This window comes from Pholcus phalangioides, unplaced genomic scaffold (genome assembly GCF_987345545.1).
Source record: "Pholcus phalangioides strain wild (caught in Gottingen) unplaced genomic scaffold, Ppha-v1.0 ptg000009l_1, whole genome shotgun sequence".
NCBI classification, from domain to species: Eukaryota; Metazoa; Arthropoda; class Arachnida; order Araneae; family Pholcidae; genus Pholcus; species Pholcus phalangioides.
Window position 1 is genome coordinate 17,967,141 of NW_028301602.1, and position 14,930 is coordinate 17,982,070.

General features: G+C 35.0%; 1 protein-coding gene across 2 annotated transcripts in view; it reads left to right on the top strand.

Moving 5' to 3' along the window:
* The window catches only part of wdb (serine/threonine-protein phosphatase regulatory subunit widerborst), a 77,789-nt gene that overhangs the window by 37,919 nt on the left and 24,940 nt on the right, over positions 1 to 14,930 (top strand). For both annotated transcript variants that reach the window (XM_089235685.1, XM_089235686.1), the window contains exons 2-4: positions 6,779 to 6,975; positions 13,901 to 14,002; positions 14,379 to 14,471. In XM_089235685.1, coding sequence (XP_089091811.1) covers positions 6,779 to 6,975; positions 13,901 to 14,002; positions 14,379 to 14,471 — 392 coding nt within the window. The remainder of the gene's footprint in view (positions 1 to 6,778; positions 6,976 to 13,900; positions 14,003 to 14,378; positions 14,472 to 14,930) is intronic.

Here is a 14,930-nt window from a genome sequence, read left to right on the forward strand (position 1 = left end):
TTTTCACACCTGAGTATGGGAGCTATGTCAGATTTGTATTGGAGAAACTTAATAGTGTGCTTATGTGTGTGTGGCCAGCATTTGGCGTGTTTTGTGTTCAGTAGGTGGTGCCATCTACCACCTACTAGATACTTTCTCAAACGGGGCATGCACACATTTTGGCATACCCACGTACTGTAGAAGTTATAAAGGGTGAATTTGTGCCCCCACCCTCTAGTTCAGAGACCGGGACACTAGACCCGCCTGTCCCTCCACCCTCCCAGTTGCGGCCCTGCATCTATCCTCCAAACTGGTAATGCGTGCATTTGAAGTTTAATGTATACATATTTGTGTTGTAGGTCTGTGTGATCGCTGGGGCAACCAGAAGTTTTTCAAAGGAATAGCCAACTCAAAATTTAAAAACCTAATAGAAAATCACATTTTTTTGGCCGATTACCATTGCGCAATCGCGGGTTCCAAACTCGGATTTTCACCAAAAGCAAAATTTGGGGGTGGGTTATATAATGGGCCTCTCCCCCCTCCCCGAAGATCAAAAGTTAAAAAATAAAATTTATTTTATGCAATCTGTTAATGTAAAATTGTTTTCCAGTGTTACTGGCCCAAACTTTCTGTGAAGAATTAGATCCTTGTCCCCTCTCCAAAAGCCAATTCTGCGTACACACCCGTGATTTTCGCGATGCGAAATGGTGACTACCACAAGGTCGAGTTTTTACAGATTCGGTTTTTTTTCCACGATTTCGGAAAAGTTTTACAATTTGAATGGGCGTTCCAATCCTTTACGATTTAAAAAAAAAAAAAAAAATGCGCATTCGCAATATTGTAGGAACAAGGCGAATTTACGCTGTATAGACGCTGTCTTTGAATGCCGGCAGATAGCCGCGAAAGTACCGTAATTTCCAGTATGTGACCGGAAGGGAGAAAATCCGCAGGGGAATAAAAACTCCTAAATTTGACAATTACGCGGCCCCTCATTAAGGGAAGCAACTATAGATATCCCTCATCTTATTCTTCAACAACCTGCGTGTATATCAATATATCAGTACAGTGTATAAAGTAGTGAAACCACTTTTTCAAGGTCTCGCGATCATGATACACGGTAAAAAGGAGGAAAAGAGTTGGGGAGGTTTTCTCTCTACTCTTTTTTTTTCCTTAAAACTAGTGAAGAACGCGTCCCGGAGGACGCGTGAACAAACTTTCTATGCGTCCTTTTCCGAAATTCCGGGAATTTGATGCGTTGTAGCGCGCAATGGCATCTCTGTTTTTCCGCATTGTGTTGGAAATTAGCGTATTTCGGCAAATTTTTAACAAGCATTTGGAGAATTTTTTTTGTTGATTGTCGGAAATCCTATTTTTGTGTATGATTATTTCCATAGGCATACTACGGATTTTCTCGGGGGGGGGGGGGTTCAATTTTTTTTTTTCTTCCCGGGGGGATCGTTTCTCACTACAAGTAAACACGATAAACTCTGCTCATGAATGCGAGTGTATAATGTCTTGTAGCACAGAATCTGAGAATTACAATCATTTTTAGTATACACTTACACGCAGTTCGCGTTTGTGAGTGTTTACTAAAAGGAGGGAAAAAAAGTGCTCTCTTGTATCGCTTGAACAACGCTGTCTTTGTTCCTCATAGTAGGAGACGTGCTTTTAGCATTTATTTAAATGAGTTAACAGTTAATATTTTTGTTTTTCCGTTCTTTCCCCCCCCCCTCCCCAACTCTTTCACATGAAGGCCGGAAGTGAATGCATGCTGCTACCAAAGTTCGAATAAAAAGCGAAAGATGTATTTTCTTCCTCTCCTCAGTATAACATTGTATTGTTGGTTTTCTGCTTCATAGCTGGTTTAAGGTTTTAACATGAAAACAATAGTCTTCTTGGGACATCAAATTACTGGAAATTACTTCTGCTTCTTTCGCTAAACGTTTGATTTAAACGATGGTTTCAAGAACGAGGAACCGATTGATTTTCATTAAAGATTGCTCACAGGATTAGTTTATAATCCAGATATAGTTTTCAATTTGCATTTGTTAACTAATTTTGTTCCGGAAAAAGCACTTTTGAAACGTGGGAACAAAGCAGCTGTTACGCATTTGCGAGAAAATGTATCATTTGTGTACGTCCGAAAATGTTAAACTTAGCTCATCTCCGTACGAGTCTGAAGTTTTGCGCCCCAGTAATATAGCAAGGGATTTCTAAATTCTCTTCTGATTCATGTGCGAAAATTTCCGGCTTGACTGATAAACACGAACATAAAAAAACTAGATAAATTTATTGTCCATTCAAATTTCGCAAGGGATAAGATGATGAGGAAAGTTGTAAAGGAATTGAGGCTCGGAATAAAAGGGGTTTTAGTGCGATGAATTTACGAGGGGAGGTAGTTTTTTTACCCTTACAATAAGGAGCTGCCAAGTCTATGAAAAGAAGAGGCTTCAGATGTCAAATAATGAGTGAGCTTGCGCTGCTAGAACTTCTTACTCTGCTACTAATGAGGTGACTCAAAAATTTGATTGATTCAAAGAAGAACGTTCTGGAAAAGAGTCATCAAGCTGAAACATTCTCTAGTGTAATGGTGAGAGGTTGGTTATTAGGGAAAGTAGATCGTTCCTGCCTAGTTATAGTTAAAATGAGAAGAAAAAAAATCACTTCCAAAAATGGAAGATTTCCCTGCTAGGAGGGTAAGCCTCTAATGGAAGTAGATTCCACTGCACCATTCAGTCATTAGAAAATCGGTCTTTGAAAATAAATTGATTGGACGATAAATTGGAGATCTGTCTAGAAGTTGAGAGTGGGGAGGTTTATTTATTTATTTTTCATTGTTTTTCTTCGATGGAGATAGAACCAATATTAAAAGATTGTATAAATATTTTATATATAGATCTAATCTTATCATTTATTCACATTAGTCATGAGAAATTTTTCTTTCATTTTCTTCAAAAAAATATTTATATTCGATACACATAAATAAAATTTTTTTTAATTAAAGTACTTGCGAGATTAAAAAAGATTTCGTTTTAACATAACTATAAATCCTAATAGTTGCTTGATTAATTTAATTTTGCCTAGTTTTTCGAGCTTCTCAACCTACTTGGTGTATAGGGTTTTTTCCCCCTCAAACAAGGTGGTTAACATCGCTTGCGATCTGAAATGAGACAGTTGAGTTTCTAAAAAACGGGTGGGAACTCTGCGCCAATTGCGCCATCCTGCTCCAATAGTGTATTTTCGTATTTTTCACTGGAAGCAGCAGAAATTACTATAGTTGGTTGTCATCAATCCCGATGTTTCGTGAAAAAAATTTCATTCCGGCAGTAAAAACAAAGCGCACGTCTGCCGAATTACGAATGCTAATTTAGAAACTGTCGAATAACGAGTGTTAAATCGACAAATAACGAGTGTCAGATCGCCAATCTCGCCAAATAATGAGTGCTGAATTGCCAAACATCGTGTTGATTCTATCGAAATTTCTCTCATTTTACAACAATTCCTCAGAGTATAAAAAAATTGAAAAATTGATGGGAGACATTTTTTAGCCCATTTGAAGTGCTGCTGTTCCAGACAGCAAATAGTGCCCTCAGTAAACAAAAATCATCTTAAATAGACTGGTGCGAAAAATTTTATGACAGCCGCTTTTTCAAACAAGGTGTCAAAAGCCCGAAACACCAAAAACAAAAAACAAGCTGATGAAAGATGTTTGATAACAACAGACACTGCAGTTGTTTTATTTTGAAAAGGGGGGGGGGGGTGAGGGTTAACAAAAATATTCTTGTTAATTTCGCTGCTCCAATTTTTATAAATATCTGCTCCGAATCCTATATTTTGCTGCTCCAAAACTGCCCAGAATCCTGAATTTGCTGCTCCAAAGCTGCTCCGAAATGGACTTGGTCACTTCTCACCCCTGAAAAAAGTAAAATGGTAGTAAATTGCCTCTGCTATATAGTAGCTGACCCTTTTAATATCATGGACCCCTGTAGGGAAAGTCAATGCTCCGTGAAATCACCCTCCTCCCCATAGTGAAGGTCAATTTTGCCCCCCCCCCCCCATAAAATGTATTATTTTCAATAATTCGCATATCATAAAAAATTGGAGTAAATTCATACAATGGTAGTAAATGGGAATGGTTACAATGTTCTCGTGGATAATTCAGGAGTCTGTGGACCACAAATTGAAAACACTGACCTAGTCTAATTAGCCCTTGTGTGCATAAAATAATCAAATGCTGGGTCTGTTCAGTAGAAATTTAGATTCGTGAAAACTAATCATGTTTTGTACTGTAGACAGTGTAGGACATGATTAGTTTCCCTTTGAACAGGCACATGCAAAAAAAGTATTTTTGGTTCTATATATGGGAGGTTCTACCACAAGCTAAACTTATGTTGCTGTTTTTTTTTTTTTGGTTTCTATTCAAGTTCATTTGATGCCTCTTAATGGTTTTTTCTTACACTTAGTATATGTGAAATCCTTTTATTTTTGCCTTTAAATTTCTAAATTAACAATGTATTCATTCCAAAATACAGTTGTGACTCAAGTAAAGGTTGATGAAATTTATTTTGTCTTTTCTTGTTATGCAGACATGTCTGATTAAATTCTTGAGAAGAGACTATCTTTTCTCCACAGGAAACTACATTAAATGCAAGAAAACAATAGTGACCACATGACCATTGTGTTTGCTCTGTACGCAACCAGCATTGTCCCTGCCTTAAAATATTACTTACTTTTTTTTTTTTTCTGGCCAGAAAATATTTGATGTTTGAATTGGACATTTTTTATAACCTTCCAAGAAAAATTATTGCCAAGCTCAAATGTTGGATTCATTGAGTTGATGTTGCGTGTATTCACAAAAGGACACTAGATTATTTGCAAAGTAGTGATTTTTGTCAGCAGTTCAGGTGTATAGGGAAAAATCTTGAAATTATTTGGCATTCATCAAGTCGCTATGGAAACTACTTTTGAATGAACAATGCAAATGTGCACGATTCAGATTATAATCCTCTGGTCATTCATTCCATCCTTATGATAGGAATCTTGTCATCACATTTTAATTATATATGTATACTGCTTTTAAATAAAACCCTTCTTTTTTGAAGTAACTGTAATAGCAAATATTTCACTTTTTACATCCTACATATTTTGAGAAATGTGGGGGTAATTTGATGATTAAAGAATCTTTAGTACCAATAAAATTTGCACTTATAAGTTATGTATCATCAAGATGACTATAATTAGACAAGAAATCAAACATTCATATGTTGCGCAAAAGATATTCAATATTCACTTTTAAAAACTGAATTTGGCGAGTATTACCAGCTGATTTGAGTGCATTTAAAATGTTGTGTATATTATGTAGCCAAAAGTCAGTGAGCGCTTGATATTTTAGACATTTTTTCAAATTTCTAGAATAATGCTTGAAATCTCACTTCTGAGTGAACTCACGAGTGTCTCAGAGGACCAACAAGAATGTAAATGAGAAAAATATGTCTTCAATCAACCCTGTATTATATAAGGTGCATAGCAAACAAGGTATGGCATTTTACTGGCGAAAGGTTGATCCTAGAGGTATACTTCAAATTGGAAAAAGTTTCCAAACAACTTGCGGTACTTAGATATATCATTCATGTTACAATAGGTTGTATAGTTATTAAATTTAAAAAAATAACTTTTTATAGTCCCCGTGTGCCCCAAAACCCATTGGAAAGTTGTTGCCCTGTCTCCTGATGCCAACAAAAAAAATTCTTAAGTTTCTAAGTGTGATATTCACTAAAATATTTGAATTCAAAAATCAGGAAGTTTCAGAAAATGCTGAGTAGAACGGTTTTTCCACATTTAGAGCCGTTTTTAAATCAAATTGCCTTTGTTCTTCGAATTTGAATATCTCGATGAATATTACACTTAGAAACGGAATTTTTTGTTAGCATCAAGGAAGACAGGGCAACAACTTTCTAATCTGGTTTTTGGGCAATCGGGGGATTGTAAAAAAAAGGTACTTTGTTTATTTCAATTTAATAAAGGTTTTCATCCCTTGAGACATAAATGACATATCTGAGTACTACATGTTATTTGAAAAACTTTTTCTGATTGGAAGTATACTTTTATAGGATCAACGGTTTGCCAGTAAAATGCTATACTCCCCTCATTTGCTATGCACCCTGTGTAAGCTAATCATTTGTAACTTTCACAAAATATTTTATTTGCTCAGTGCAATGTTTGTAAATGTTTATTTTTTTTTTAAACGGCACATGTATCACGTAGATGATACACGATCACATTTCTTTTTAAAATTCAGATTTTCTTCCTTTTTTTTTTCTTTTTCTTTTATTGCTTATTTTTTAGCATGCAATTTTCAGAGTACTTTAAACTAGTATTTTTTTACAAAAATTTAAAAAAAAAAATGTCCAAAATCCAAGGTATCCACTTTGCTATATGGCATCACTTTCAAACCTGCTAGTACTTTTCGATAAAGGTATTGTGGATGGCTGCAAAGCCAAGCATCCCTTCAAGGGATGCCGTAATTTTTAATAGTGTTGAAAATTAAAATTTTTTTTGTTTCTGTAAATACAGGTGGGGGGGGGGTTGCTTTCACAAATCAGTAATGATTTTGACAGTGTACCCTGAGCAATTTCTAGGGTTTAAAAAACAAATACATAATACAAAAATTTGAGTCTGTGGGACAAAGGAACCCACCTCCCCCTTTTAAATACTCCAGCTATAATAATTTATATGATTACTTATGTTTTATGACTGTATGCTACACATCACATTTTCTTTTTACATTCTTTTGACATAGATGTACCATCATCTGAACAGGAGGAATTGTTTATCCGTAAACTTTGGCAGTGTAGTGTTGTGTTTGACTTTATGGACCCAGTTTCTGATTTGAAAGGGAAAGAAATTAAAAGGGGTACATTGAATGAATTAGTAGATTACATTACAGCTGGTAAAGGTGTCCTCACAGAACCTGTGTATCCTGAAATCATTCGTATGGTAAGTACTTTTTTAATAACTTTTTTATCTTTGACATTAAATGTATTGTCATTCGGCGGCTTAAATTATTACTGTATTACGAACATTTGAACATAATTTCTGAAAATACAACACCCTGGTGGGGGGGGGGGGGGGTCAAGAAGGATTCAAATTGTATTGGAAGTAAAAGTCACCAAGCAATTTTCAGATAATCAAATCCACACGAGCCAAACTGTGGGTAACATCTTATAAATATATACAGCTTGCAACAAAAATGACATTCTTATATTCTCCACGTTTTTTGTGGTTCATGCCTTTCATCAAGTGTTTAATATGCCCTTCACCACAAGGTATTACTCATGATAGTAAGCCAGTAATGTAGTAACCCCCCTTCCCCCCGCCTGCAGCTGCAGAATGTAGCATATCCCAGTAAATACACTTTTAGGTATGTATTTGACATGGCATCTTTCTTTCAGCCACCTCGTTGGACATTTTGTCTGTTGTGGCATTTGTATTTAAATGGACCGTATCTAGGTGGCATTAACATAAAGACAAACAAGTATATAGCTAGCGACTAAAATGTAATTCTAAGTCGTGACTCGTGGCATAACCTCTGCCACAGGATATTAGGATCAGTACCATCATCCATAACTGCAGAGCGTAACATATCTGTATGGATGGCAGGATTAGTCTGATTTTGCCCAACTTGGAAAAACCTGGATGGGTTCGATTAAAAACCCCAGGTGGAAATACCTGGAAAAACCCACCAGAAATTACACCTTAAAACTGCACTTACTCGCAAATAGTATGCTTTCTAATGGTGTTATTGCATTGTCATATACTATATAAATATATATACATTAATAAATCTATGCATTCAACCCAATTTAAATTATAGTGGTTAGAAAAAACCCTTGAAAGAAACCATGAACCCATGAAACATCCCACAAAACATTACCCCTTAAAACTGCTTTCCCGCAGACATTTTGCTTTCTAATAGTGTTATTGAATTGAATTGCCATACTCTATCTGAAGAGACAAGCATTAATAAATCTATTAATCTATTAATTCAATGCTATTTAGATTATAGGGGTTACAGAAAAAACCCTTCAAAAACTCACCAAACTTTACACCTTTAAAATACTTACTCGCAAACTGTATGCTTTCTAATGGTGTCATTAAATTGTCATAATCTATCTAAAGAGAAATACATTAATAAATTTATGTATTTAATGTAATTTAGATTATAGGGGTTATATATATATATATACCACTGATATAATAATTACATAAATAATTTCTATAGATTGCTAGGTCTATTATATTTATGTAGGCTACAGCATATATGACATATTTTCCTTATGCTCTAGTATCATAAACCTTGCCCAACCTTTTAGAGTAAATGGCTTATATCCCCTAAGGGACAGAGCCTGGGCTGACTGGTCTTAAAGTATCATAAACCTGCACCCGAGTGGCGTGGGGGTGAGATGCTCATCTACCATTGTGAAGATTTCTGTCGTGGTCCCGGGTTCAAACCCGAGGGATGATTAATAACATGTTTCAAAATCTGATATTGTAGGACTTGATATACCCAAGAATGATACAATCAGGAGTCAACAGATATCATACCTGTAGAAGTTTTGCTTTTCATTCTCCGATGTCTTTTAGTGTGTAAACATATTCAAATATTCAAAGTTTGTATTGAACAGTTTTATATGAAGTGGCAAATTTAAATTTTTGTGGTTGTGATTATCAGCTTGAGCAGTAGAGGGCAAAGATTATATTACAGTAAACCCTCTCTTAATAGACACCCCTCAGGTGCAATCACACCTCTTTTACAGCCAAATAATAATTTCCCCTCATGTAATAAATTATGCATTTCACAAACCCCTGATTAACGGTCACCCTCTCTTTTACGGACAAATTTTTTTGTCCCGCCGGTGACTGCAAAAGAGAGGTTCTACTGTATTACAAAAACCAGAATACAAGGTCTATAATTGTGTTACTCTTTTACGTTTATCTTGACTCTAATAGCTTTAGTGCCTTGCATATAGCCAAATTGCAAATTTCTCATATTTGGCCATTTCTTTTTATAATTCTTGGAAATAGTCCTTATATCGTGTAACGTTAAAATAGTATGCTATTGTAATGTTTGCTTTTAATTTAAGAGATGCCAAAAAAAAAAAAAAATCTGCAAAAAATCTCAACATAAAAGTTGAAAATTAAAATACTGTGAGCTTAGTTAATAATAGTGATCTATTTAATATTACCTATCTAATACTTTGGATTGCAACTTTATGGCACTAACTTCACTGACCCTTATCAAAACTAATGAAATGAAAAATTTTCTACACTCTAACTTTTGTAATACAGCTCATATCAATTCATGTTCGATTTCATTAAGAAAAGATGTGCTTTATTAAGAACTTCTTTACAAGCAATTTGCTTGGCAAAAATGTTTTTTATTCATTCATATCTGCAACCCTTTTGTCTAATTGGAAAACAGCAGTGATTCCAGAGGTTAAAAAAGAATAGTTTTAAATATTTCACCTTTGTGTAGTAAGTTAAGATTCTCAGAACTTGCTTCATGAAAGTAAAAGTTTAAATTTTGAAGTATTTTAATTTTTGCCATTGGCAAAAATATGGCAAAAACAATTTTTGCAGGGGCAGTTTTTTCCACTATGGCAAAAACTTGCCAACCCTGGTTTTTTAAGGTACTAAAAGTAGGAGCCAAGAAGCAGTTTAAAATGTAAACTTTTGCCAGAGATTTTGGAAATCAGTTTGGGCCTTAGAACTATTTGGAATGAAATCTTAAATTTTCAAAAAATAATTTGGTCACCGCTGTGGTGGTCGAGTGGTGCCGCTGTGGTGGTCGAGTGGTTATAGTGCCGGACTCGTGATGCGAGGATCCGGGTTCGAACCCCACAGTGGTGGTCGGCTGAAGTTGGTTTTCTGTGGTTCCCAACTTCAAGGCGCAAATGCGAACCGATCTCCCCGTTAAAAAGTCTCGCCACAGAGAGCAACAGTCCTACAACGAAAACTCATTCAATCATAACACTTCACTCATAGTTTGAAAAACTGGTGGCAGATGGCAGCACTACACATAACAAGCATTACAGAAAAACAACAAAACTTCACGTCAGGTTTCACTACACGTACACGCACATTCCCGCATGTATCGATTCGTTGGGGGTTCCGTGGGGGGTTGTGGGCGGGGTGCATGTGTGATGTAGCAGTAGTAGGTAGGGTAAAAAAGGGCTCGGGGATCCATGATGTTCTTAAGTCAGCCACCTCGTTGGGCAATTTGCCTGTTGTGGTGTTGTATTTGTACTTGTACTTGTACTTATTTGATACAGTGCGAGTCTGTATTGAAAAACTTCAATTATGCTATTTGATATTTATTGACAATATGCACCCAGTCATTCCCCTGCAGCTCTAATTAATTTTGACACTATCTGAAGTTTGTTTGCTTCAACATGAGAAGCACACTTGTAATATAATGTGATCCTCACGTATTCCCAAGGGATCAGCATGATCCGTCCAGGGAATTTGTTAGTGTTAGTAGACATTCATGCCCGAACCGGGATTCGATCCCATACCTGCACAGTGAGAAGTTAGCTCCCTAACCACTCGACTGCCAGGCGGCAATATTTGATAACACTTTTGTTCGATGTACAAAAGTGTTATCAATTATTGCAATATAGACCTACATGACATAAAAGATTTCAATGATAATTTTTCAATTATGCATAGGAAAATCTGTATTTTTCATTCCAATTTCTTTTTCGAAAGACTGGTTTGTTTTTGTAAAATATTGGTTCCAATTAACCAATATTTAATGTATCTGCAGTGGAGTATTTTATAGAGGTATTTTTTTTAAAAAAAGGATAAGAGAAATAAGGACTAGATTTTCAAAAAGGACATAGCAGTGGTGCACATTCTGGATTATAAATGACTCTCCTCAAATAGGACATGGAGAAACACCTCTACATGTAGGGAACTCGGGGCATTCATGTGTGGATTTTCTAAGCTTTGGGAGACAGTGCAGTTAACAGTTTGAAAGCTTTTGATACATAAGCATATAGGAAAACTCTAAGTTGATCAACTGGCAAAAACCTGGACATCTGCAGGGGTGACTACTAACGTTCCCTCTAGTTTTTATTTTTGTACCTGCACTGACTTGTTTTCTCTGTGTGCGGCTGTTGTTTGTAATTGCTCAAACTTTTTAATGAATTAAGCTATAAGCATCTGATTGATTCTAGTGAGTGTGGATGTTTGCTTTCCTGAAGAGCTTGATATGATGAGCTGATAACTTTTCGAATGAAAACAATTGGGATTCAGCTGACAAGCAGCATTTTCCGTCTCTGTATAGCAAAGCTAAAGAATTCTGAATATCTGTCACAAATTTGTTTGGGATCGTTCCTTTGATCCTGATAAGTGCTGCTGATATGTTACTAACAGATGCTCATTTGTGAGATCTGGTGAGATGAATTTGAGTGTTTCTTCCATATTTGTCTCATTTTTAATTATGCCTTGCCGCTGATTTACAAGCCCATTTTCAGAATTACATTATACAGAGTCCCACTCCTCCTACTTTTCGATAAAATGTCTTACTTTTGTTCTACTTTCTCGATTTTGCCCTAGTTTTTGTCTTACTTTTCCTACCAAGTCCTATCAACAAAATTTGTCTTAATTCATTTTAATTGAGGAGGGAATCATTGATATAATGCAGAATAATACAAATGTAGTAGATTGCAATTAATGATTCTGCCAAAGTAGAAATTGTATCATGTTTCAGGTTCTTTGGGGGGGATGTATGTGGACCATTTGGTTTATTAATTTTTCTTTTGCTTAGTTTGAGGGTTCAACAAGTAGGGCCGGGATTACACTATAAAAATTTTGTAAAAGTGCTTGTGTAAAACTTGAAAAAAACAGTGAATAAGCTGATTGGTTACATTCGTGCCAATGCAACCGATCAGTTTATTATGTGTATTTTCAAGTTTTATAAAAGCACTTTTACAAAACTTTCACATTGTAATCCCAGCCGGAGAGTAGCGATTAAAGACTTTTGCCTGGTTGAAAAAAATAATATTGTATGACTCTGGTGTTACCCCATAGCATTCAATTGTCTTCTGTATTTTTAAGGCATGTGCAGAGGCATAAACAATATTTACAATGCTCAACAAAGAGCTCGGGGCTTGATAAATCCCAGGCAGCAGGTTTAATGGTGACTAAAAGATTGATATTGGTGCCTAAAATCTTCTGTGTGTGAAACCTCACCCCATATTTTTGTTTCAAAATTATGTTTCCAAATTTCTTTTATTTTGTTTCTAAAAACGGTGACATACTCTTCAAAACAATCAGTGGCACTGCAGAACAATTTCTGGAAGAATTTTAAGAAAGTAAGGAAAAAGAATGCAGTGTTTTCTCAACTATTTTTTCCTCATTACAAAACATTCTGCTTTAGAGATCAGAACATTCCTCAGTCATATGTTTGCATGATTTCAAAAAGTTTATTTTTTTCAACTCGTCAAAAAGTTCTGTCATTCTTGTACTTGATGCATTACTGGCAATTATCATCTAATAATCAAAGTGCAGTCGATTGTGAGAAATTAATTAAGCTAATATGTGTTTACAGCCATTCATTACAGGCTATATACCATAATCTCCCATACCTTTTGTTCCATCACCTTCCTCCTTCAAATGATGTTGAGACGGCCGTGCATAGCAATGCTATACAATTCCCTTACAAGGAGGAAACTCTTTGAACTTGAGCCCAGGATGATATGTCATGATGGACCATTTATTGTCCCTCGTGGAGATGCATTGTATCACCCGATATTTTACAGAGATCTATTTTTACCTTCTAATTCAGCTCTTAAAAAGGAAGATCATCCCCTTCTCTGTATCTATGTCGGGCCCAGGGTTCCAAAGATCAATCTTGTTTATAAAAGTTTTGTTCATTATAAATTTAACTTTACTAAATTTAACACTAAATTCACTAAATTCAATTCAATAAGTAGAAAGAGCCTCACTCCTAGATGAGGGAGGGTAGGAGATTCTGGATAAGACGGGATGTTACAAGAAGAAAATATGGTCCGAAAGGGTCATGGGCAAAGAAACACTGTGTTAGATGACTGTTGAGCTATGTTGTCTTTGAAACTTTATGGCATGATAAGTGAAAAAAGCATTGATGGGAATTGAAATTCCTTGCATTTTGAGTTATTGATATGCAAAGAGTCTTCTTACTTCATGAGTTGATTGCATACAACAGATTCCTAAAATTTTTGTTTGCTGCACACTTGTGAATGAGATGCATTCTGTAAATGGGGTAACTCTGAAACTGAGGCGCCACATCCAATTTCCAGTCATTGCCATGCGTTTTCTCAGTAGCAGCGAACTGATAAAACGCATGGCAATTAGCTGGATATTCAAAAACAAAAATAATCTGCTGTCTCAAAGTTCCCCGATTTACAGTTTTATTTAAATTCTGATAATTTGAAACTTTCTTAAGTTTGAAATGCAGTTGAAAATACCCCCTTCGCGCTAATTTTCTACAAAACTAAAATACAGCTATATATATTGATTGTTGAATTTTTAAGATGTAGTGCCAAGCACTGATTATTTTGGATGTTTAATACAGTGAAACCTTGATATAATGATACTCTGTGGACCAAGAAAAAATATCATTGCAGAAGAATTGTATCATTATATCAAGACGTATAGACATCTTCAAACAAGATTTGAAAAAGTATTATATTATAGAGGGATTTATCATATTATATTGAGTATCAGTGTAGTGAGGTTTTACTGTATATATATTGCAATTTTTTTTGCGAAACCGGGCTTACTTCTATAACATAAACATTTACCTGAAATTCTGTATCGCTTGTTATAGCCAAGACCAATTTTTAATTCTAGTTTTTTTCCTTTTACTATTTAACAGATAGCTTGCAATCTATTTCGCACACTGCCACCTAGTGAGAACCCAGATTTCGACCCAGAAGAAGACGATCCAACGCTTGAAGCCTCATGGCCACACTTGCAGGTATTTTACTAAAATTTGAAGTACTGTTTGAAGTTTCTTAATAAAATTTGTCTAAATTCGTGAAACTTCCCCACTTGAAAAACTTCCGTTTCAGTCAGGCATTACATCTATTAGCTGTATATAATATCTGCTACAGTGAATGTGATAAATTGCCGGTTATCATGCATAATCACCAGATTTATCACATTTAATGGTAAGATATAAAAGTGAAGCGTGCTTTCCTTTAGAAACCTGGATACTTACTAAAGACATACAAACTGCTGTGATTTCTATTGTTTCATTAAAAGAAACAATTCATTTTTATTTATTCGTGAAGCATTGTGAGTGTAAGTGGATGATGAGAATAAATTAAAAATAATTTATATTTTTAATTCAGCTGGTCTACGAGTTTTTCCTGAGGTTTTTGGAAAGTCCAGATTTCCAGCCAGTAATTGGCAAAAAAGTTATTGACCAGAAATTTGTATTGCAGGTATGTCATTTTTCATGTTCAAATTGTTCATTACATATCATATAATTATAATATATGTGCCGTTTTATTGTAATATGGTCTGCATTTAATATTTCTGTAACCAGTCATCTGGCTAATTAATGGCATGGCCAGATGATTGGTGGAATATAATTAGAATTGATATATATATATATATATATATATGCTGGCGTTAGGGTTGGATTTTTTATGTCGTCAACCAGTTTTTGACAAGCATGAAAAACTGGTTTAAACTGTCAAAAACCATTAAAAACAACCTACTTGAATGTTTTTTTTTATAATATTTTGAATGCATTGGTATATAACATGATGAGAAATTTACTTTTTTTTTGCACATTACAATGCTTTATTTTTAAACACCAATTTATGACAATAATTGATACAAAAAAAAAAAATATATATATATATATATATATATATATATATATATTTCTAGAACAA